Source organism: Globicephala melas, chromosome 12 (genome assembly GCF_963455315.2).
Source record: "Globicephala melas chromosome 12, mGloMel1.2, whole genome shotgun sequence".
NCBI classification, from domain to species: Eukaryota; Metazoa; Chordata; class Mammalia; order Artiodactyla; family Delphinidae; genus Globicephala; species Globicephala melas.
The window spans coordinates 8,597,853-8,623,239 of NC_083325.1; the positions used below are offsets into that span (position 1 = coordinate 8,597,853).

Below are 25,387 nucleotides of genomic sequence, written 5' to 3' on the forward strand. Positions count from 1 at the left end.
AGTAGGGCCTTTCCCCATCTGTCCCTGGACCTCATAATTCCAGATCCTTGCAAAGGGACAAAATTTAATACCAACCTTAGTGTTAAATACAACCTATGACGCCTGTCCTGGAGCAGATCTTTGACGACAAATGTTCCAGAGCCCAGCAAGTACATCTGAGGAAGAGGGGGAGATAGCATTAGTGCACCTGCTTTGCCTCTGCTCCAACTGCCAGGCCCTGGGGAGTCCAGCTGGCTGGTTCTCTCAACACATCTGACCTCATCTCAGTAGCCCAATGGGGAGGCTCATAGAGACGTTCCCAAAGACAAGTACATTTGGACATGAATTTGTGAGCCAGAAGTGAAGTCAATCTCGTGTTCACCTCTCAAACGATTACAGAACTTTAAAAAAAGGGAAGAATATCCCACGAACCACAACATGGTACTTAACTGTTCCCTGAGATCTATCCTTGACATCATACACGGAGAGCTTGATCTGTGTCATCTGATTGATGAGAGAGTCTTGAAAGAAGGCAATACTGCTTAGAAATATAGGATCGTTGGTTCCCTAGAATAGAACAAAAAAAAAAGAATCAGAATACAGAGTTGGATTTTTTGAACTGGTTGCTTCTGAAACACACCAACATTCTCAGAAGGAGAAACTAACGTTCTTACCAACTTGGATCAACACAAGTGCGAATGGGGCTTACATGGATGCATATAACCAAAACACTGTTTTCCAAAAAGGACAAAGTTTTCTGGGCCCAGATACAACAAATAGACCACCACACAAGCTGGGCCCACAGGCTCATTCTAAGGGTTCCTCCCTCAGCGGGAAGGATTTTCTAAAACTGAGTTGAATGTCCACATGTATTCTTAGTCTTACAACTTCACTTGAGTTATGCATTTGGATCTACTACTGTGGGTGATTCCTTTAAGATGTACAAAGGCAGATGGAAGAGGATATGAATGGCCAGAGCTGGTTATTTCCAGAATCCTGGGTTTGGAATAATTACGGTCCGGCTTTCTTAGGGCTATCCTTTTCTGAGGACTAGCTGCTAGTGTCTCAATCGTAGGTAGCTACTTCCTGGCAGCCCGGCCTTGCCCCGCAAAGCGCCGTTACATCAGACTCTCTTCCTCAGGCGGTGGTTAGCGATCTCAGCCAGTTAGCGGCTCCTGTCTGTACCTGCAGCTCCAGCTCCAATGTCTCAGCGCCTGCTGGACAGTGCCCGCCCCCGGTGTCCTGCTGGGGCCGCAGCCCCACCCAACCTGTCCCTCCATCCGCTGGTTCGGACCCTCTCTGACTCTCTGGCCAAGGAGGCTGCAGACCCAGGCACCTGCTTTGGTGCCTTCTCCTTTGTTCTCAACCACCCAGCGTCGATGCACCCCCGCCAGTTCCCCCTCCAGAGCCTCCCTCTCGTGCCCCCTTCTTTCCACTCCTCCCTGCTGCCAGCCGGGCCCCACAGCACTGTCACTCCCCCAGCGACCTCCGACCCGGCGCCTCCCTGAAACACACCTGCGGACAAGGCTGCCCTGCCCGGCTAGACCCCCGCTTCCCTGCACTCCTGCTCTGCCTCTGCACACACTGGACAGGATCAAGTTACTCTCCAAACCCACACAATGAGCTGGATGGGACCTCGACCTCCGGGTACCGTCCTCGTCTCTCTGCTCTAACAGAGACCACACTCTGCTCTGTCTGCATGAGCCACGTTCATTTCCGCCTCCTCACCCACAGGACGGTAGACTCCTTGAGGGCAGGGGCGGGCCTCAAGGGTCTTTGCATCATCCACAGCACCCAGCACTAGGCTTCCTACGTAGGCAGTGCTCGACAAATGCCGAGAAAACAGAATTGTTGGCCTGAACTTGGAAATACATTTCTAAGAGAATGAAAAAGTGTCTTGTCTTCCAAAATGTGAAACTGGGAGAGAAGGGGAAATGCAATTTGTTTGGTGGAGAGTGCCAGGGAGGAGATACTTCACACCTAGAGGCTCACGTCACCAACAAAATCCAACAGGAGCTCACACCAGCCAACTCCTACACTTAGTTTCATAACTTACATGATGTGCTCAATTATCGGAAGAAATTTTGTAAACTTCCCCAGGCGAACGCAGATCATTTCATTTAACGTAAAAAGTAAACACATAGCACGCATCTCAAAAGAATATAAAAATAAAAACCAATAAAAATAAAGGTATGCCTAGTAAGAGGGTTGGTTAAGGGTTAACGCTCTCCAAACTCTGATTAATGAGCACGACTGTCCACAAGTAGCAGCCAACTGGAGGTGACAAGGAAGAATCGGGTCTTACCTCTTAAAAGGCAATCAACCTTAGGGGACCCACTGTTCAAAAACAGCCTGCCAACAATCAATAATAATTGTAAAGGATATGGCGAATATAAATGCCACCCGCGTGAGTACGTGTGATGCAAGATACCAATGTAGCTGCAGCTACATTGCTCAGGCCACTGAACAGCCCTCGCACCGGGATCAGAAACACTGTCACGGAGCCGCCGGAGGCCAGGGGCCAGCAGCACCCACCTCAATGATCTCCGTCTGCGCGTGTTTCGTCCAGAACGCCTGGGGTGGGGTGGTCACACTCACTGCTACAAAGCTATTTGGTTTTCGATCTAGCGACGGCGTATGCAGCTCACTGCAAGCTACAGAATTAAAACAACAGAAGTAAAATAAATAAAATAAAATAGAAATGAATCTTTAAAATCAGGCTCTAGTTAGTTCTCTGTTCCAAATGCATCCAAAGAAAGAGAAGTAAATGCACTCAAAGGGATGAGATGATCACAGTGTCAGTTGTCACAGGGAGGTGATTTTTCAGATTAGAAGCAATCCCTTCTCATTCCTCCCCGCCTTCCCCAGCCCCCAGGACAGCAATGCAGGCACTGCCAATGGAAGGCTCTCTACGTCCACGGAATGGATGACATAGGAAGGGTCTGACCCATAAAGTCTGACCTTAATAACTAATTGGAGCTAGGCAGCCACAGAGTTGATGAAATCAAGACCCAGCTACACACACCCGCATCCAGGACTTCCGCAGCCGTAGCTTATGGTGTCCCCAGATCTGTGTGTGATGTATGTTGGAAGCAAATTAAAATTCTATGGCAAAATAAACAAAGCTTTTTTTTTTTTAAGGAAGTCATTGCTTATTTATTCTCCTTATAAGACTTATATCAAATGTAAGATTACTAAACATGTGACTTTTCAGAACAAAAGGTGCCCTGCAGAACTGTTTCAGTTAGAAAATGTACTAAGCATTTTGAAAGACTCAGATAACTCTATCATAGAAGGGACCCACAGGAAAAATGATCATACGTCTTTGAATCTAACATGCTATCTGTTGTAAAATGCATTATAAGAGAAAAAAAAAGGCCCACTGCCATTAGTCTATGATATGACACTGATTGTAAGACACTTTCTGATTAAAGATATACTAAAAGATGAAAAAATACCCACATTGTAACTGATGAAACATATGGTAAATCACCCAACACTCATAAAAAGAACTGGCTTTTCTGGAGGGGCACTGAACATGCCCCACAGTGTTGCAAGCCTTTGGTTAATTCCCAGAGTTCGGAAACGATTGATTTTTTTAAAACAATTTATAATTTTTAATTTTTATACAATTTCTAAAGGTTACTTTCCATTTACACTTATTACAAAATATTGGCTATATTTCCCGTGTTGTACTATACACCCTTGAGCCTATCTTACACCCAGTCGTTTGTACCTTCTACTCCCCCCACCCCTGTATTGCCCCTTCCAGCTCTCCCTACTGGTAACCACCAGTTTGTTCTCTATATCTGTAAGTCTACTTCTTTTTTGTTATATTCGCTAGTTTGTTGTATTTTTTAGATCCCACATATAAGTGATCTCATACGGTATTTGTCTTTCTCTGTCTGACTTATTTCACTTAGCATAATGCCCTCCAAGTCCATCCATGTTGCTGCAAAAGACAAAATTTTCATCCTTTTTTATGGCTGAGTAATATTCCATTGTATCTGTGTATATACCACATCTTCTTTATCCATTCATCTGTTGATGGGCACTTAGGTTGTTTCAATATCTTGACAATTGAAACAATTGATTTTGACCATTTTTCCACTGTCTTTATGAAGGAGAGGATTTTTAGAGGTCTTTATTCCTGCTCTCATCATTCTCATTGATTTTTAAAACGCTCACTGGTGATTTAAAATTCAGAAACTGATTTTTACTTCTGCAAATTAATTTACTTCTGAAAATTAATCTCTTTGTATTATCTTCTCATACATCTTCATGGATTTTCATTACTTATTGGAATATAATAAAATACAAAGACCTTGGGTTTTCAGTTCAATGAGTTTTGACAATCATATACACCCATGTAACCCTCATCAAAACAAGATACCTTTTCCCATCAGAGAAAGTTCCCCCCATACTTCCCAGTCAATTCCCCTACTTCTGCAACCACCTTCTGATTTTCATCACTTTTGTCCATTCTTGAATTTCACATAAATGGAACATTTTTAAGATCCCTCTGTATTGTTTATATACCAATAATTCCTTCTTCTTTTTAAAAATTGATGAATTATATTCCATTGTATGAATGTACCAACATTTACTTATCAGTCCTGCTGTTAATAGACATTCGGGTTGTTTCCAGTTTGGAACTATTATAAATAAAGGTGCTATAAACATTCTTACATCTTTTTGTGAACATGTTTTCTTTCCTTTGCCTAAGTACCTAGGAGTGGAATTTCTAGCTTATAGTAGAGGACACACTTAGTTTTGTAAGAAGCTGACAGTTTTCTAAAGTGGCTGTATCATTTTACAATCCAACCAGCAATTTACATGAGTTCCAGTTGCTCTGCATCTCACCAACAGTTGGTGGGGCTCGTCTTTATTTTAGTTGTTCTAATGGACGTGTTTTAATTTGCACTTCTGTGATGACTCATGATGTTAAGCATCTTTTCACCATGTGTTTATTGTTCATTGTTATAACTTCTTTTGTCAACAGTCTGCTCAAGTCTTTTGCTCATTTTTAAATTGAGTTGATTTTTTTTTTTAACTGTCAATTTGTAAGCATTTTATTCTGGATCTGTCCTTTGTCAGGTATATGTGTTGTGAATTTTTTTTTCCCAGTCTGTGGTTTATTTATTCATTTGTTTAAAGATTTCTACAGTTTTTTTTTATTTTAGATTTTTAATTTTAGAGAACAGCAGGCAGAAAAATGTCCCTCCCCCTAAAAAGTATCCACGTTCTAATCCCGGGAACCTGTGAATATATGATAATAATAGGCAAAAGAAGACTTCATAGATGTGATTAAGGTCATGGAATCTTGACATGAAAAGATTATTCTGGATTATCTGGGTGGGCTTAGTCTAATGACATGAGCTCTTAAAAGTACAAGTGGAAGGTGGAAGGGTGAGTTAGAAAGATGTGACAATAAAAAAAAGAGAGACAGGAGAGATTCTAAGCATGAAAGGCACTCAACCTGTCATTGCTGGCTTCGAAGATGGAGGAAGGGGCCACAGCCACAGAATGTGAGTGGCCCTTATAAGTTGAGAACAGGCCTCAACCCGGTAGCTAGCAAAGAAATGGGGACCTCAGTCCTAAAACCACAAGTAACTCATTCTGCCAACGACTTGAATGAACAAGGAAACACATTCTCCCCTAGAGCCCCCAGAAAGGACCGCATCCATGCTGAAGCTTTCATTTTGGTGTTATAAGATTCTAAGCAGAGACCCAGCTGAGCCCTCTGGGTTTCTGACCTAAGGGAACTGTAAGATAATACATTTGCGTTGTTTTAAGGTGCTATGTTATGGTCATTTGTTATGGCAGCAATAGCAAACTAAAACAGAGAGTTGGTACTTTCTGCCAAGAGAGCTCTGCCTACCCTCAAGTTGTGGTCGTGAGTTATTTATTTTCTTCCAGAAGCCTTAAGGTTTTATTATTTTCTAAAAATTCTATTCTCTTTCTTCTATGTCTGCCTCAACAGAAATCAGGGATTTGACTGTTCCATTTGCTCTCCCTCCTTTAAGCTACCCCCATCGGTGACCCTGGTCTGGTCTCTCTCGGCCTACCCTCTCATCATGCGAGGTTAGAACAGCCGAGTCTCTCAAGCGTGAGTGATGGCAGGTAGGTTGAGACACAGCAGGTGGCCCAAGGCTGGAAAGACTGATCATCAGCTCAAAGGCGGATGAGCCAACTGCCACCGTCAGAACACACCTCCCCACGGGTGACATTCTCTCCTGGCCTCGTCCCCACCCAGCCTGTCTAAATCTCACGCAAGGTTTAATTCCTAGCTCAGTTCCACGGCTTCCATGAAGCTTTCTCTCTGCAGCCCACAGTCACGTCTCCTTCCGTTTATCACTTACACGTCACTCCTCTGGCATATTTCCATAGAAACCATTAATCTCTGATATGTGGGTCTTGTCTCTCCAACCAGAGCATCTGTAGTCCCAGCTGAATAAATGCTATTGACGTAAACCGGTAAAACATATTTCGAGCGCATATCATCTGACTCAGCAATTCTATATCCAAGAGTTTATCCTAGGGAAATAATCAGCAAAATATATGAAAGATCCATGTACAAGTACGTTAACTGTGCTGGTGTGTTTGTAATGGCATATTGGAAAGACCCAGATGTCCAGCAACAGGAGACTGGTTAAAATAAATACGGCACAGCCATACAAGAGATTATTCTATGTAGGCATCTAAAATGATGAGGTGGCAGATCCACGTTTATTAAAATGAAAAGATGCCAGTGATATTTCGCTACGTGAAAAAAAAATCATGTTAAGAACACTAGGATGACATTTTTGTAAATAATTCCATCACCTCCACAACTAAAAATCATCAAAAATTTCTGTATAGCCCTGTGTGGGTGTAAAAAAATATCTGGAAGGATATATACCAAAATGCCAACTGTGATTCTCTCTCTCTGATAGGGTTTACATTTTCTCTATCAAAGGTTTTTAAATGAGTACTTTTTAATTTTAAACTTCTATTTTTAAAATATTTGACCAATTATCTGACTCCTACTCATCTCTTTTTTTTAATTGTGGCAAAATTCGTTTAACATAAAATTCACCCTCACTTTTTTAAGCTGTTTCTTCCTCCATCTGTCTCATTAATATGACTATATTACCGCCCTTGACTTGCCAGATTCAGAAATGTCCTGATTTCTAGATTTCTATTATAGCGGTGAAAATTTTTAACTTAATTACATCAACTCTCATTCTCTCTCTAAACTCAGTTTAGCTCAACTTTTTTGGTTACATCCATGTTCTGCATTATTAAAGCTAAGCAAATACTATTCATTACGGGACTTCTTTTACTTCTCTCCTGTGTTGGACTGTGTTTCCTGGATCTTCTTTTTTCTCAGTTTATTCCTTCTTTTCGGTGGAGCACATCCTCCACTAACTTCCAGAGAAAGGATGTGGGGAAAGTAAATTTATTTGAGACTCTGTATCATGAAACAAATGTCTTCCTACCTTCACAATGATCGATAATCTGGTTGAGCAGAGAACTGCAGGTTGGAGATATTTCTCCACTCATATTAACGATGTGGCCCCACTGCCTTCAAGCTTCCAATGTCCCCAAGAATCTCCAGGCCAGTTCCATCCCCTGGAGAGGACCAGTTGGTTTTTTCCTCTCTGGAAGTTTTTAGGATCTTCATTTTATTCCCAGTGCTCTGAAATTTCAGCGTGACGTGCCTTATGTGCTCTGTGGTTCTGAGAGACGCTTGTATTATTTCTTGTTAATTTCCTCCCTTACCTTCTTTCCTATTTTCTCTTCTAAATGTTGAGCCTCCTGAATTTGCTAATTTTCCACTTCCCTCCCATTCTCTAGTTTGCTCTTAAATTTTTACTTTCTGGGATAATTCCTCAAATATCTTCCAACCTTTATTGAATTTTAAAATGCTCTGTTATATTTTAAATTTCTCAGACTGTACATGCTCTTCAGCTGTTGTTTTTCTTCATAGTTTCCTGGGTTTTTTTATGGATACACCATCTTCTCTTGAGGATACACATTATAATTTCTTTGACGTTTTCTTCTTTCTTCAATGTCTCTGTTTCTTCCAAGTTCTACTTTTTTCTGTCTTTCATGTTGTGGGTCTTCCACAAAGGTCTAGTGATCTACGCTTTCATTTTGTTTTAAATCACCTCTGAGGTATAACTTGTATGCAAAACGCACCCATTTTAAGTAGAGCACTCAGTGAGTTTTGATCAGCATACACACCCATAGACCCACCACCACTGTCCAGACACAGAGCATCTCCATCACCCCAAAGGGCTCCCTGTGCCCCTTTCCAGTCAGTCCTCACTCCCAGATAACCATTAGACTGTTTTCTCTCACGACAGATTCATCCTTCTGAGTTTCTCATAAATGGAATTACACAACACACGGCCTCTTATTACGGCTTCTTTCACTTTGCACAGTGCTTTTGAGATGCACCCATGGCATGTGTGTACCAGTGATAGGTCCTTTTCCCTGATGAGCGGCTGTCTGTTGTATGCATGTAACATAGTTAATCTTCCTGCTGATGGACGTTGTTTCCAGTGCTGGATATTACAAATAAAGCTGCAATCAACATGCATGCACCAATCTCTGCGAGCACAAATAAAAGTCCATTTGTTTCTAAGTATGTGGTATCAGGAGGCTGAGGTGTATGGTGGGCTCCGCGGGCTCCGCGACAGTGAATGGGGGGCCGGCCGGCCTACTGTGGCTGGGTTCCAGGCCAGCATCTCTGTGTCTCCTTGGGGGTGGTGGCGAGTGGGTGGTTTACCTTCTCCAGAGACAGCCTCCATCCTGGAGGAATAAGCCCAACAGAATTAGGACAAGAGAAAGAAGGGTAGGGAGGGTGAGGTGGGCGCGTGCCACTCGGCAGACTTCCACGGACAAGGGGAGAGGGACACTAAAGAGTGTCGGGCCTTGGAGCAGAACCTTCTGCGATGAGCCACACTGCCCGACCCCGGAGCCAGTACAGCCCACGGCAGTGGTTGGCACACTCTCTCATCTGACGCTCGTGAGAGGGACAGCATCAGGGGTCAGCTCCTCCGTGCGTGGAGCTGGGATCCGAGGGCTAGAGAGCTAAATGCAACCCCACAGGGCCTTGTGGTGGCGGGCGGACAACGCTGGCCCTAAGCCCCGTTTCCTCCCGAGGGTAGGAGAGGGGAGGGGAGGCTGTCTCTGCGGCTCTGGGTGGGCTTACCTCCCGCCCCTCCCCACTGCCAGCTGGCAGGGAGCACTTGATGAGGAGACACGAGCCCCGCAGGCAGGCAGGCAGCCCCCCGAGGTTCCCTCCCACCCACAGGAGGTTCCCACCAGCCTCGGAGCTTCATGTCCTCAGAAGCACTTGAGCAGCAGCAGTGGCAGCAGCAAGATCTCTGAGACAGACTCCTGCCAGTCGTGGAGTGTTTGTTTTTGTTTTTAAGCAACGTCTATTTTAAGACAAAGTTTAAAAGACACCTACCTAAGCTGAATTCTAAAATGGGCTCGTCTGGATCCTGTATACTTCCTGGATAAAAAAGAAATGACAGAAAAAAAATCACCCTTAAGAAACTTTTCCCCGCTTTCAGATTGGATGCAAAAAACTCGACACACTGGTGGCAATCATTTTACAATATGTATAAATTAAACCATCAAGCTGTACATCTTAAACTTACAGTGATATATGTCAATTACTTTTCAATAAAACTGGGAAGAAAAACCCAACGCTCTGCTTTCTTTTCCCTCACAAACTGTTATATGAGATGATTTCTTTGTTTTCTAAACATTTTATTTTGAGATTCCTAAGAAGTCTCTGACCCCGAGACCAAACCCCCTCCCACTTGGGTCTGTACACTCACAACACAAAGGGCTTTTATTATGGTCTGGGCACTTGCCAGACAGGCACTGTGGACATTCCCACGTTATCTATTGGCAAATGAGTCCTGGAGGTGCCCACACAAACTGGAAAACTGATGGCGGGCAGGTTCCAGTGGAAGCAGTTCCCAGGAAGAGGGCTGACTTCCCCTTATTCCAGTTCAAGCAGAGGGATGCCAGGCCTGGCCCTCCCAGCGCTGTTACAGTATGGGACCCTCACCTGCCAGAGAGAGGCCAAGCATGTCGGCCGCCACATCGACGGTAGAAGCCCGCTGCATCGCACGGGCCCTGGTGCCATGGCGAGGGCTGTGCTCTCTTGCTGTCATGATGTCATTGGTGACGATGTGCTTCCTGTTCCTGGGTCAGACCACGCCTGATTCCCCGGGAAGAGCTGTCATCAAGCCCTAGTCCCCTAAGGTGGCAGTAGTCCTGAGAAATAAAAACAAACACTGTTTTTTTTAAAAAAACAAACAACAACAAAAAACAGGGACGGTGACGAAGAGACACTGTGCTCTCATAGAGAGAGCACGTTGACCTACACGGACAAAATGCAGCAAAGCCAGGGTCCTCTGGCAGTTGGGGAGCCAGGACGGAGAGTCCGATGAGCTAGGCCCCGTCTAGTCACCTCCTCTGTACTCACACACCAGCACGGTCCGTCTGTGGGATCCCGTAAAGAAATCATGTTCTCTTCAACAGAGACATGCCACATTAAATGATGGCTTAGATCTAATCATAAACTATGGCCTTTGATATTTTCTTGTTTGCTTTATTATGTTTTTCCACTGGCAAGCCTCAGGGACTCTTCACAATCATAAATCAGCTCACTACCATCTCTGTTAGAAAGATAAGAGACGCAAGAAGAGGTCTGGTACCCACTGGCCAGGACAGCACAGCAGAACAGTGGAGACCAGAGGCATGTCTCCGACCCTGCTCTCTCCCTCCCAGGGGTACAGGAATTTCACGTGTGTCGGACTGAGGCTTTCTTTCCCACAAAACGTGACAATCTACGCCTCAGTGGACAGTGCTGTGCTGTGGATATGGAGGTCTCTGGGCAAAGGGCCACTGCAGGCTGAGCCACACAGATGCTCCGGCCCAGCACAGAACTCACTTTCTGCTCACAGCAAGGAGTGAGTTTCACATATTCTTCTAACCCTATATGCTACAATCCCTGCTGTCTCCGGAAGGAACCAACCTTTAGGAGTTAAGATAATTAGACTAATAACCCCTCTCAAAGGTCCCCATATATCCAGATGCCCCTGTCTTCTCAAAGTGCATCAATGCCTTTGCACCTGAAGGGCCTGTGTTCCCACTCTTGGGTTAATTCACCCAGCAACTAACTTACTGGGCATGTTTGTTCTTGGACCAGTAGAGACACGTGGCGTTTCTTCATAGACGCACATCCAAATCCATCATCTAAAAATAGAAAATTATAAACTTAACAAGCCAGTCAAACATGGAGTTCTCGAGAATGCTTATTATAATGTACTGATACATGTTATAATTTTAATGCTTAGAAATGTGGGGAAGCCAAGAGCTACTACATGTTCCTTTGAGCTTCACACCCCAATCTAACCTTTTGGCTCAAAAACAAAGGTTTTGCACAAAGCCCCGAAGGATGAGAAGCGGAAAGTGCCCATTCCTCTCCCCCGTCCCTGGGGTGATCCAGGGGAAGTGGGGACAGGCCTAAAGGGCCTGCTGGGCAGCTGGGATGTGATTCAGGGAAAGGAGGAGATAAAGAGCCCGAGGCCCAGGCCTCCTGCTCAGAAAGGTCAGGCCCTGGGAGAACCTGGGTGCCTCTGAGGCTCTGCTTTTTGGTGTCTAAGATGGAGGTGGTTGTACCCACCTCACGGGGCTGCAGTGGGAAGCAAATGTGCGAGAACGGGAGCGGGCTCTGCAAACCCACCTAGCTCCCAGCCCACCGCTGCTGCCTGGCCCCTGCGCGCCTTCCCGCGGACCCCAACACCCAGGCTCCGACTCGGTCCAGCACTGCTGGGGGCGGTAGGGCAGACCGCAGGGCCCAGAGCGAGAGCATCTGAAACTTCCGGAGTCCGTGGTGGAGACGGCAGGAGGATCGGTGCGCACAGCCCTCAGACAAACCCGACACCCCCTGCAGGCTGTGTTCCTCCCCCTCCCACTGGGGCACCCGGGGGCCTTGGGCACCTCAGCAGGGAGGGCAGTAGCCTGGCTGGGGAGGCCCCGAAGAAGTCACCATGGGGAAGACTCACCAGTCTGCTGACATCAAAAGGCATACAAGTCAAAACTATGCAATGGCGGTGGAACAGACTGGGAAAGTACTTGCAGTACTAATATCTGTATTTTACAATAATGTTTACACAACTTGACAAAAAAACAACTCACTAAAAATGCAAGTGGCAAAAGGTATGAATTCATATAAGAGGGATACAGGTAGGAAATACTTTGGAAAAGTGACCAAACTCAATCATAATGAGGAAAGCAATGCTAAATACACCTTTCGTTACCTAAAGGAGGGTCTAAAAGAGGTTTGTTTGTTCTTCTAATGAGAATGTGCTTTGCTGGCAGAACTAGGGGAAACTCTGTAGGGCTCTCCTATACTGCAGATAACATTTTAGAGAGGTTCGAGCATTTCAGAAACCAATTTGACATTATTTATCAAAATCTGTAAACAATAACAAAATTCTGGCCAGTGGTCCAGAGATGCTAATTGTAGCACTGCTTGTCATGACAAACACTGCAACCCATCTAAATGCCCAGCTACAGATAAGTGCATTCTGGAACATCTATAAGAAACACTACCATATGGATGTTAAAATGATCATAATAAAGGCAACACACAGAAGAAGTCCTTCAACCTCATTAGTCATCAGGACAATGCTAATTGTAACCATGAGATACCTCTGCGTACCCACTAGAATAGCTAAAATGAAACAGACAGACAGTACCACGTGCTAGCAAAGATGTGGACAGAATAAATGGGGCCCTGATACACTGCTAGTGGAGTGTAAGATGCTGGAAAACTGGCAGTACCTACCCACACTGAACATGACCTGGTGTGTAACTCAGAGTACAATTGCTAACAGAAACACACACTTAGGGTCACCAAAAAAAAAAAAAAAGCTGCAAAGAACACTTAAAGCTGGGAACTCCCTGGTGGAATTCCAGTGGTTAGGACTTGGTACTTTCACTGCCAGGGCCCGGGTTCAATCTCTGGCTGGGGAACTAAGATCCTGCAAGCCGCACAGTGCAACCAAATAAAAAAATAACTCTAAAAAACAAAAAAAACCCAACACTTAAAGCAGTAACATTTATAATATCCAAAAACTAGAAACAATCCAAGTGTCCATCAACAATAGAATGGACAAAACAACACAGATGACTCTTAGGGACAATGTCAAGGGGGAAACCCAGACCCACGAGAGCACGTTCTAGGCGATTCCACCTCTATGAGGTTCGGGCACTGGCCAAACGAGTCTGTGGTGTCAGAAGTCAGGACAGTGGTGTCTCTGAGGGGCAGGACTGACAGGGGAGGGTGGGAGGAGGCTTGCGGGCTCTGCTGTGTGCTGTCTCCTCGTGCGGGCGCTGCTTCCGTGAGTCACTTCACCGTGGGGAAAGGCACTGAGCTGTATATGAGATGATCTTTATACCCAATAAAAAGGCTGATTCCTTTAACGACTATAATAAAGACAACACAACATGAAAAAGTGTTTATGTCAGTTCTGCATCTTGTGTGTCTTTAATGAAATGTTCTACCTGTTCTCTGGTTAAAGCCAGAGAACACGTTAAAAAGACGGGACAGAGCCAGCAGGAGACCACACCAAGACGATGGCCACGTTTGGGGGCGTGACCAGGGGGAAACGTTGTCTTTCTCAGCTTACTGCCATCCTCCTGCGTCACTGAAAGCTGCCGCCACGCCAGAGGTAGAGGTGGCACCCGGAGCATGACCTTTCCCTGCGTGTCCCCGGCATCCCCTCGCCCCTCCTGGCTGCCCTGCTCAGCTTGTTAGTGAGCTGCTGTCGCCCCCCTTCACTCGGGACAGTGGAGACATGCCACCTAACGGAGGACAACATCTGTACCCCGACATCCCGCCAGCCCAAGGGAGGCTCCGCGCCCGCCTGCCCTTGCAAGGTCCCCACCAGCCCATCCCTTCCCCTGGAGACTCTGGGGACAGAAATGCTTGAAGGGGAACATCTACAGGCTAATTTTACACGTAACAGAATTCACAGACCAGAGAAGCTTTTAGTTCACGAGGACCTTAGAAGCCCCTCATGGTTATTTGGGGGCATCTAATTAGGATCTGCGATTCAAGTCATCAGGACCCAGGACACGAAGCTGACTTGCACGGCTGAACTAGACTTCCCTTCATTATTCTCATTAATTGAAGGTAATTCGCCGAGGATTCAGATATTCCCAAGCTCCCTGGTTTTCCTCCTAGCCCCATTTGAAGGCCAGAGCTCATTAGCCAGAAAAATGACTTAAAGAGGACAGAGAGGGTGTGGGAGTTGTTTAGGAGACTGGAATTTTTTTCTTCGGGGCAGGAGAGAAGCAGTAACTCATGAAACTAACTGCCTCGGCTCCTGACTCTGTGGGAGACGTGTGACCCCTTCCATCAAATCAGCAGCAAAGCCGATGACGTCCTGCTGCCCAGTGGGGGCAGGGAGATGTGGCCGAGGGAGCACCACCAAGGCCATGGAGAGGACGCTATGACTCACACGGCTTCGTGGGGTTCCTGAGGGTCACCGATGACTGTCGGAAGCTTCTAGAGGAACCGGTCTCGGGAAGGCCTGCCCTCCTCCTCCACAGAACAAGGTGTCTCAGGCCTGGCAGGGGTCTGGAGGCCCTTCTGGCTCAGTAACCTCTGCTGAGCAGGAGTTGAGGGGGGAGGCCAGCTCCACTGGTATCTGTCAGAACACTGGGGTCTTCTCAAAATCATCTTAAAAAGGAGTTGCATGGATGAGCATGGAAATCCAGGCAGGGTGACTTCCTCAAGGTCAAGTGGAGGTAAAGGATGAGCTACTGGCATCAACCCAAAGCCAGAAGCCCCCGTACCACTGGCTCTCTCCCTGCCATCCCAGCCCTCCCCACCCTACCGCTGTCACTGCTGTGGGCAGCAGACGGGCCAAGGGCAACCCTTCCCAGTGCTCTGCTCTCCAAGAGGGAAGGTCAGACGAAAGCTGAGTCAGAGCAGCCCTTGAGGAGGCGGCTACTTCACGAGTCAGAAAGAGGAAGCGCTTTCTCTCAAAGCCCCCAATCCAGGACGGCCACGGTCACTGATGGATGAGGTGTCACACTGATCACTGGCACCGAAAATCACTGGTTATAACCCGAGAGAGACAGCTGCCCCTTCCTGCAGGAAGCCTCCCCTCCAGCCAACAGCCCTTCTGCAATGGAGCAGGACCCGGTGGGGCCCTGCTGGGTACAAGTCCTTTCCCTGTCCCCTGTTTCTTGTTTGTAGGAAATGGGCTTCATTCAGCCTCTTTGACCTTCCTGGAGCTCCAAAGGGCAGATTCAAACAGCTGCTCATCAGGGAAGGGAGGGACTAGAGACAAGGGAGAAGCAGTCAGGACACAACAGTGCAGCCTTGGGGCAGGGTCCTGGTTCCCCTTCAAGGTATATATATAACAAAATATCTCTGAGTTCTTCTGCAGCAACTAAGACCCCACCCAGGTGGAGGATGGTAACTTCTGGCTGAGCACCAGATTCCTGGAGCACTGCCCTGTCACCTCACCACCAGTCAATCAGAAGAAAGTCTGCACAAGGTGGAAGATAAAGAAGACTCTGAGCCCCTCCCCAAATGATTCTTCTTTAAAAACTTTCATGGTCGAGCAGAATCTCTGGAGTTGGTTTCTGGACACAAGTCCCCCATCTCCCCAGGTTAGCAGCCTCCTGAACAAAGCAGCCCTTCCGTTCCTGCCAGCACTTGGCTCTCGAGTACTGGCTTACGGACATCATGCAGCCAAACCAGAGTTTGCTAACCTTTCCTCACAGAGGCTTGCTAACCCACCAGGCGGTCTGCACCTCAGGACGATGCACTTCCTGTGTGGCAGCAGGAGAGCCAGCCAGCACCTGTGTCTTGACCTAAAGTCCTTGCTTTACCCTCCTGGGCGCCTAGCTCAAGCCTAAACATAGATGAGGGGGCGAACAAGCACCTACCGAGTAACAAACCATCAAGGTCCATGGCAGACCACACCTGCCACCAGGCTCACTGACGGACTGGTCCCTCCAGCGGCGTGCGACCACTGCAGAAGGATGTACAACCGCTTAGATGCGGACAGTGACGTGGTCATGGGATCCCCTCTTCCCTGGACTCCCTGCTATGTGCAGGGGCCTGCTGGGCAATTCCAAGGCCCCAGGGTAAGGTGGGGTCACTCAGTGGAAGGAAACTAGGTCCCCAGACTGTGGGGCGGGCAGAGCCCCCACCCCACCACTTCCCCACACACGACCTATGTTGAGCTTAACCTGACTAAGAAATAAACCTGTGCTGTGGGAGACTGGGGGGTAGGTGGTTGTTATAGCAGCTAATGTGAGTTACTTTGACTAAAGTCTGGTGCTTTCCAGGCACTCAGTAAATGGTTACGATGAAAATAAAAATTACAGGGGCTTCCCTGGTGGTGCAGTGGTTAAGAATCTGCCTGCGAGTGCAGGGAACACGGGTTTGAGCCCTGGTCCAGGAAGATCTCACATGCCGCGGAGCAACTAAGCCCGTGCGCCACTACTACAGAGCCTGCGCTCTAGAGCCCGCAAACTACAACTACTAAGTCCGCACGCCAAACTACTAAAGCCTGTGCCTAGAGCCGATGCTCCACAACAAGAGAAGCCACCGCAATGAGAAGCCCGCGCACCACAACGAAGAGTGGCCCCCGTTCTCTGCAACTAGAGAAAGCCCACACGCAGCAACAAAGACCCAACACAGACAGAAATAAATAAATATTTTAAAAATAAATAAATAAAATAAAAATTACAACCACAAGTTAAAACTTACTGCACAAAGGGAAAAACAAAAAATAACATACAAGGGAACTCCCATAAGGTTAACAGCTGATTTCTCAGCAGAAACTCTACAAGCCAGAAGGGAGTGGCATGATATACTTAAAGTGATGAAAGGGAAGAATGCACAACCAGCATTACTCTACCCAGCAAGGATATAATTCAGATTCAATGGAGAAATCAAAAGCTTTATAGACAAGCAAAAGCTAAGAGAATTCAGCACCACCAAACCAGCTCTACAACAAATGCTAAAGGAACTTCTCTAAGTGGGAAACACAAGAGAAGAAAAGGACCTACAAAAACAAGCCCAAAACAATTAAGAAAAATGGTCATAGGAACATACATATTGATAATTACCTCTATACCAATAAAATGGACAATCCATTCACAAACGTGAATGGATTAAATGCTCCAACTAAAAGACACAGCCTTGCTGAATGGATACAAAAACAAGACCCATATATATGCTGTCAACAAGAGACCCACTTCAGACCTAGGGACACATACAGACTGAAACCGAGGGGATGGAAAAAGATATTCCACGCAAATGGAAATCAAAAGAAAGCTGGAGTAGCTATACTCATATCAGATAAGATAGACTTTAAAATAAAGAATGTTACAAGAGACAAGGAAGGACACTACATAATGATCAAGGGATCAATCCAAGAAGAAGAAATAACAATTATAAATATATATACACCCAACATAGGAGCACCTCAATACATAAGGCAACTGCTAACAGCTATAAAAGAGGAAATCGACAGTAACACAATAATAGTGGGGGACTTTATAACACCTCACTTACACCAATGGACAGATCATCCAAAATGAAAATAAATAAGGAAACAGAAGCTTTAAATGACACAACAGACCAGATAGATTTGATATTTATAGGACATTCCATCCAAAAACAGCAGATTACACTTTCTTCTCAAGTGCACACGGAACATTCTCCAGGATAGATCACATCTTGGGTCACAAATCAAGCCTCAATATATTTAAGAAAATTGAAATCATATCAAGCATCTTTTCTGACCACAATGTTATGAGATTAGAAATGAATTACAGGGAAAAAAACATAAAAAAACACAAACACATGGAGGCTAAACAATACGTTACTAAACAACCAAGAGATCACTAAAGAAATCAAAGAGGAAATAAAAAAATACCTAGAGACAAATGACAATGAAAACACAATGATCCAAAACTTATGGGATGCAGCAAAAGCAGTTCTAAGAGGGAAGTTTATAGCTATACAAGCCTACCTCAAGAGACAAGAAAAATCTCAAGTAAACAATCTAACTTTATACCTAAAGGAACTAGAGGAAGAAGAACAAACAAAACCCAAAGTTAGCAGAAGGAAAGAAATCATAAAGATCAGAGCAGAAATAAATGAAATAGAAACAAAGAAAACAATAGCAAAGATCAATAAAACTAAAACCTGGTTCTTTGAGAAGATAAACAAAATTGATAAACCATTAGCCAGACTCATCAAGAAAAAGAGGGAGAGGACTCAAATCAACAAAATTAGAAATGAAAAAGGAGAAATTACAACAGACACCACAGAAATACAAAGCATCCTAAGAGACTACTACAAGCAACTCTATGCCAATAAAATGGACAACCTGGAAGAAATGGACAAGTTCTTAGAAAGGTATAACCTTCCCAGACTGAACCAGGAAGAAACAGAAAATATGAACAGACCAATCGCAAGTAATGAAATTGAAACTGCAATTAAAAATCTTCCAACAAACAAAAGTCCAGGACCAGATGGCTTCACAGGTGAATTCTATCAAACATTTAGAGAAGAGCTAACACCCATTCTTCTCAAACTCTTCCAAAAAATTGCAGAGGAAGGAACACTCCCAAACTCATTCTATGAGGCCACCATCACCCTGATACCAAAACCAGACAAAGATACTACAAAAAAAGAAAATTACAGACCAATATCACTGATGAATATAGATGCAAAAATCCTCAACAAAATACTACCAAACAGAATAAACAACACATTAAAAGGATCATACACTATGATCAAGTGGGATTTACCCCAGGGATGCAAGAATTCTTCAATATATGCAAATCAATCAATGTGATACACCATATTAACAAATTGAAGAATAAAAACCATATGATCATCTCAATAGATGCAGAAAAAGCTTTCAACAAAATTTAACACCATTTATGATAAAAAAAACTATCCAGAAAGTGGGCATAGAGGGAACCTACCTCAACATAATAAAGGCCATATATGACAAACCCACAGGAAACACCATTCTCAATGGTGAAAAACTGAAAGCATTTCCTCTAAGATCAGGAATGAGACAAGGATGTCCACTCTTACCACTATTATTCAACACAGTTTTGGAAGTCCTAGCCATGGCAATCAGAGAAGAAAAAGAAATAAAAGGAATACAAATTGGAAAAGAAGAAGTAAAACTGTCACTGTTTGCAGATGACATGATACTATACATAGATTATCCTAAAGATGCCACCAGAAAACTACTAGAGCTAATTAATGAATTTGGTAAAGTTGCAGGATACATAATGAATGCACAGAAATCTCTTGCATTCCTATACAGTAATGATGAAAAATATGAAAGATAAGGGAGCACTCCCATTTACCACTGCAACAAAAAGAATAAATACCTAGGAATAAACCTACCTAGGGAGACAAAAGACCTGTATGCAGAAAACTATAAGACACCGATGAAAGAAATTAAAGATGATACCAACAGATGGAGAGATATACCATGTTCTCGGACTGGAAGAATCAATATTGTGAAAATGACTATACTACGCAAAGCAATCTACAGATTCAATGCAATCCCTATCAAATTACCAATGGCATTTTTTACAGAACTAGAACAAAAAATCTTAAAATGTGTATGGAGACACAAAAGACCCCGAATAGCCAAAGCAGTCTTGAGGGAAAAAACCGGAGCTGGAGGAATCAGACTCCCTGACTTCAGACTATACTACAAAGCTACAGTAATCAAGACAATATGGTACTGGCACAAAAACAGAAACATAGATCAATAGAACAAGATAGAAAGCCCAGAGATAAACCCACAAACCTATGGTCAACTAATCTATGATAAAGGAGGCAAAGATATGCAGTGGAGAAAAGACAGTCTCTTCAATAAGTGGTGCTGGGAAAACTGGACAGCTACACGTAAAAGAATGAAATTAGAACACTCCCTAACACCATACACAAAAATTAACTCAAAATGGATTAAAGACCTAAATGTAAGACCGGACACTATCAAACTCTTAGAAGAAAACATAGGAAGAACACTCTTTGACATAAATCACAGCAAGGTCTTTTTTGATCCACCTCCTAGAGTAATGGAAATAAAACAAAAATAAACAAATGGAACCTAATGAAACTTCAAAGCTTTTGCACAGCAAAGGAAACCATAAACAAGACCAAAAGACAACCCTCAGAATGGGAGAAAATATTTGCAAATGAATCAACAGACAAAGGATTAATCTCCAAAATATATAAACAGCTCATGCAGCTCAATATTAAAGAAACAAACAACCCAATCCAAGAAGACCTAAATAGACATTTCTCCAAAGAAGACATACAGATGGCCAAGAAGCATATGAAAAGCTGCTCAACATCACTAATTATTAGAGAAATGCAAATCAAAACTACAATGAGGTATCACCTCACACCAGTTAGAATGGGCATCATCAGAAAATCTACAAACAATAAATGCTGGAGAGGGTGTGGAGAAAAGGGAACCCTCTTGCACTGTTGGTGGGAATGTAAATTGATACAGCCACTATGGAGAACAGTATGGAGGTTCCTTAAAAAACTAAAAATAGGGCTTCCCTGGTGGCGCAGTGGCTGAGAGTCCACCTGCTGATGCAGGGGACACGGGTTCGTGCCCTGGTCCGGGAAGATCCCACGTGCTGCGGAGCGGCTGGGCCCGTGAGCCATGGCCGCTGAGCCTGTGCGTCCGGAGCCTGCATGTCCGGAGCCTGTGCTCCACAACAGGAGAGGCCACAACAGTGAGAGGCCCGCATACCGCAAAAAAACAAAAACAAACAAAAAACTAAAAATAGAATTACCATATGACCCAGCAATCCCACTACTGGGCATATACCCAGAGAAAACCATAATTCAAAAAGACACATGCACCCCAATGTTCACTGCAGCACTATTTACAATAGCCAGGTCATGGAAGCAACCTAAATGCCCATCGACAGACGAATGGATAAAGAAGTTGTGGTACATATACACAATGGAATATTACGCAGCCATAAAAAGGAATGAAATTGAGTCATTTGTTGAGACGTGGATGGACCTAGAGACTGTCATACAGAGTGAAGTAAGTCAGAAAGAGTAAAACAAATATCGTATATTAATGCATGTATGCGGAACCTAGAAAAATGGTACAGATGAACTGGTTTGCAGGGCAGAAATTGAGACAGAGATGTAGAGAACAGACGTATGGACACCAAAGGGGGAAAACCGTGGTGGGGTGGGGATGGTGGTGTGCTGAATTGGGTGATTGGGATTGACATGTATACACTGATGTGTATAAAACTGATGACTAATAAGAACCTGCAGTATAAAAAAATAACAAAAATACAACTAATACTAAACTTTCTTTAGGTTATTTGTATGGAAATATGTTCATATAAATGTTTCAGACATTGCATGAAATTTCTAAAAATCTTATATGTTCTGGTGTAATGTTATAAGTCATAATTCTAGTTATTACTTTAAAATGTATATCTCAGAAATAACTAAATTTCCTTGTCAATTACATTATTATGAACTTTCATCAAATCTTTAACCATGGTCATTTTTAAGTCTTTTGTCACTTACAGACAATTCTGGGTGTACTCTGATGCTTTTGCAGAAATGTTCCTATAAAAGGGTTTCCTCTTCAAGGAATTCATGGAAAAGACTGACAAGTACAGGTTTCTGGTAACTGACTATACTGCTGAACTGGATGAATAAGCATTTTCAGAACTCTAATGGAAAACTGATGAATTCATAAAAGTGCTAACAAAAGATCAAGATGAAAAAAAATTAATTACATGGGACTGAGTGAACTGATGAGAATGATTATAATTTTTGTGACTTTCTGTTTGAATTAAATAAAAACAAAAAAACAATCCACAAGGACTCAGAGGCAAAAAATATACAAATCAATTTTCACTGCAAAGTAAAGGAGCTGTTACAGTGGAGGATTACTGGGCTGAATGTCAATATTATGACGTAGTGTGAGTGTGTTTTGTGTTTGGTAATTGCAATCATTGTTGCTTTTGTTGTGGTCATCCATTTACAATGCTTGGTGTCAGTTTATTTATCTCTTGTAAAAATAAAATACAGTGTGTGTGTGTGGAAAGAGAAAAAAATGGGCAAAGGATCTGAAGAGACATTTTTCCGAAGAAGATGTACAAATGGCTAATAAACGATGCTCAGTGGAGACTTCCCTGGTGGTGCAGTGGTTAAGAATCCACCTGCCAATGCAGGGGACATGGGTTCAAGCCCTGGTCCAGGAAGATCCCACATGCCGCAAAGCAGCTAAGTCCACGTGCCACAACTACTGAGCCCGCGCGCCTAGAGCCCATGCTCCGCAACGAGAGAGACCACCGCAATGAAAGGCCTGCACAATGCAACGAAGAGTAGCTCCTGATTGCCGCAACTAGAGAAAGTCCTCGCATAGCAAGGAAGACCCAATGCATCCAAAAATAAAAATTAATTAATTAAAAGAAAAAAGATGCTCAATGTCATTAGTCATCAGGGAAATGTAGATCAAAACCATGATGAGATACTACTTTGCACACTCCAAGATGGCTATGATAAAAAAAAAAAAGACAGATGATAACAAGTGTTGGGGAGGATATAGAGAAATTAGAACCTTCATCTATAGCTCATGGACTGTAAAGTGGTGCAGTCACTTTGGAAAAGTCTAGCAGTTGCTCAAAAGGTTAAACATAGAGTTACCATATGACCCAGCAATTCCCCTTGTAAGATTTTAAATACCATAGAAGAAATCATAAAGGAAAAGAGTGAATAGTAAAAAAAGAAGAAGAAAAAAAACAACTTACTGCACAATGCTTGGGAAAGAATGATGTTTTGTGCTCTGGATGAGGTAGCCCAGTTCATGAGAAAAACACCCACATGTGGCAGGAAGAGCTCCAGAAAATGAGAGGAGCACAGAGAAGTAAAAAATCCACTTCAGCAGGTAGTCAGTCAGACAAATCTGTCATTCCCTCCCTAACTCCAGGTCAGGCTTGGGACCCCCTGATTTCTCTCCTGCCCCTCTCCCACCCCGATATCCCCTGGCGAGGCCTGGGCCTCAACACTCCAGACAGACCCTAAGGTGGAGGCTGGCCTTAATATTAGTTGAGAAAGCAAGTTCTTTGAGGTGGCCTCAGAGCTGTTAATCCAACCAAGAGAGAAAAAGGGACCCACCACCGCCACCAAAATCAACCTCTGGTCCCACGGGTTCCCTGGAGTCCACTGGGAATTGAGGCCACCCAGGGCTCCCGGGTCTACTCCCAAGAGGAAACTTGATACACTGGGGACTTCAGGGCCACCAATTCCTTAAAGCCCAGCAAATAAGAGAATGACAACAGCGTGGGTGCAAACTCCATGGCGTGGGTACAAACCTGGGGGTGGGCACACAGTGGCTGGGGGGCAGCTGCCAATGACAAAAATGGAATGGGCAGAGTCATGGCAGCTGGGGGAAGAGGGATGGGCAAGGCCAACACAGAGAAACAGGAGCAGTGTCTCTGCAACAGCCAAGGGCAAGGGTGAGCAGCAAACTGGAGGCTGCACTCCAGGGAGAAGGCGGTGCTGGCCAGAGAGCAGGCTCAGAGCACCCAGTGTCAAACAGCTCCCGGGCATCTGCCCAGGTCAGCCACCAGCAAAGGAGGATCCGGCATACGGGCAAGGACCAGGAAGGCCCGGATTGCGAATGTTCCAGAGCAACAGCCAATGGCAGCAGAAAATGCCTCTGGCTTATATTTGGAACGGATGAATGTGTGCTTCTCCGGGAAGACTCAGAAATGTAAGTGCTGTCAATCAAGTTCTGATGCAAGGCAAGTGACGGGACGGCTGTGGTCAGAGAAGCCTGCTGCCAGGGTGAGGGGAACCACACCGTCCCTGAAGCAGAAATCAGGAGCAGGCTGCCGAGGAGGCTTACAGAAGAGACGTTACACTACGGAAACCTCCGCCACCTGATGCAAAGCCCAGACGGGCTGTGGGGTGGGGAGGAACCACCAAAAGCAGAGCACAGGGTGGGTTCCAGGAGGCGGGGCAGGAGGCGGGGCCCTGGGGGTCAGGGCTCCTTTATTCTAATTTGCTCACCTTGGGGACTTCCCTGCCCACTGGATGCTCCACCCCACCCCCATGCCTCTCCCCAGCCTAAAGTGCGTAAGAGGGGAAGCTGGGACGAAGTGAGAGAGTGGCATGGACATACATACACCACCAAACGTAAAATAGATAGCTAGTGGGAAGCAGCCGCATAGCACAGGGAGATCAGCTCGGTGCTTTGTGACCACCTAGAGGGGTGGGAGGGAGACGCAAGAGGGAGGGGATATGGGGATATATGTATACGTATAGCTGATTCACTTTGTTATACAGCAGAAACTAACACACCATTGTAAAGCAATTGTACTCCAATAAAGATGTTAAAAAAAATGCGTAAGGATAGTGGAAGCAAGCAGGGCTTCCTTTTTTCCTGTTTGAAAAAGCCTAGGAAAGATCTTAATTTTGTAAACAAAGTCAAATATGCCTCCTCACCACAAAGAGCCAGGAATGCTGGCTGTGGCAAAGGCTCAGGTATTAACTGGGCGGGAAAGGCCAGAGGCCCCGGGAACAGAGACCAGGGCGGAGGGCACCTGGGAGGGCTCTGAGGGGGCACACAGGCAGGCCTTGGGCTTGGCCCCCGGCCCAGGCTCTGGCCCCCGCCCCATTCTCTGCCACGGTGAGGGCGGGTTCTGGGCACCCCTATCATGGCCAAAAAACCATACTTGACACACAGGACCTTGTGCTGCATGTTAGAGTCCGATTCAGGTGAGCTTAAACAGAAAAGCCCGTCTTCATAAAGGTTCTGAGCCGACTTACAAAAGCTGGGCAGGAAAATGGCTGAGCTGTCTTGTGCGCCCCCCCGTGTCTCCCACCAGGCCCCAGACACTCTGGTCCACAGTGCTCTCCACACCTGCCCTTCTGGGACCTGGATGCTTGGGTCAACCGGCAGAGGCCCAGAGCTGGTCCGTGAGTCCAAGCACATGCTCAGTTAATGTCACCTCAGACCCCTCCTCCTGCACGAGTGACAGAGCTACTGAGCTTCTCCCAGCCTCAGTTTCACAATCTGTAAAAGAGGAATAACAGCACGACCACCAGGGGATGCCCTGAGGAGCAAGCACGTACACAGAGAAACACATGACAGCCCACACAGGGCCTGGCACCAAAGGCCTCCGTGTGACACGCTGAGTTTCCCTCCTGGGCTTTCCTAACCTCCCACGTGTCGGGTCCACACTACATTCTTCCTGGGGCATCTGCGAGCCGGGAAGGCCTTCATTCCAGCTCAGCCTCTTCCCATGGACAACTCCGCAG

The 25,387-nt window shown here is 45.1% G+C and overlaps 1 protein-coding gene across 9 annotated transcripts in view; it reads right to left on the reverse strand.

Annotated features, from left to right (window-relative positions):
* INPP4A (inositol polyphosphate-4-phosphatase type I A) overlaps positions 1 to 25,387 on the reverse strand; it is a 130,934-nt gene that overhangs the window by 44,461 nt on the left and 61,086 nt on the right. For all 9 annotated transcript variants that reach the window (XM_030838872.2, XM_060309949.1, XM_030838875.2 and 6 more), the window contains exons 2-7: positions 11,177 to 11,247; positions 10,055 to 10,263; positions 9,443 to 9,487; positions 2,515 to 2,633; positions 430 to 546; positions 76 to 155 (exon numbers count right to left, since the gene is read on the reverse strand). In XM_030838872.2, the coding sequence (XP_030694732.1) occupies positions 76 to 155; positions 430 to 546; positions 2,515 to 2,633; positions 9,443 to 9,487; positions 10,055 to 10,160 (467 nt within the window). In that variant the 5' untranslated portion in view covers positions 10,161 to 10,263; positions 11,177 to 11,247. The remainder of the gene's footprint in view (positions 1 to 75; positions 156 to 429; positions 547 to 2,514; positions 2,634 to 9,442; positions 9,488 to 10,054; positions 10,264 to 11,176; positions 11,248 to 25,387) is intronic.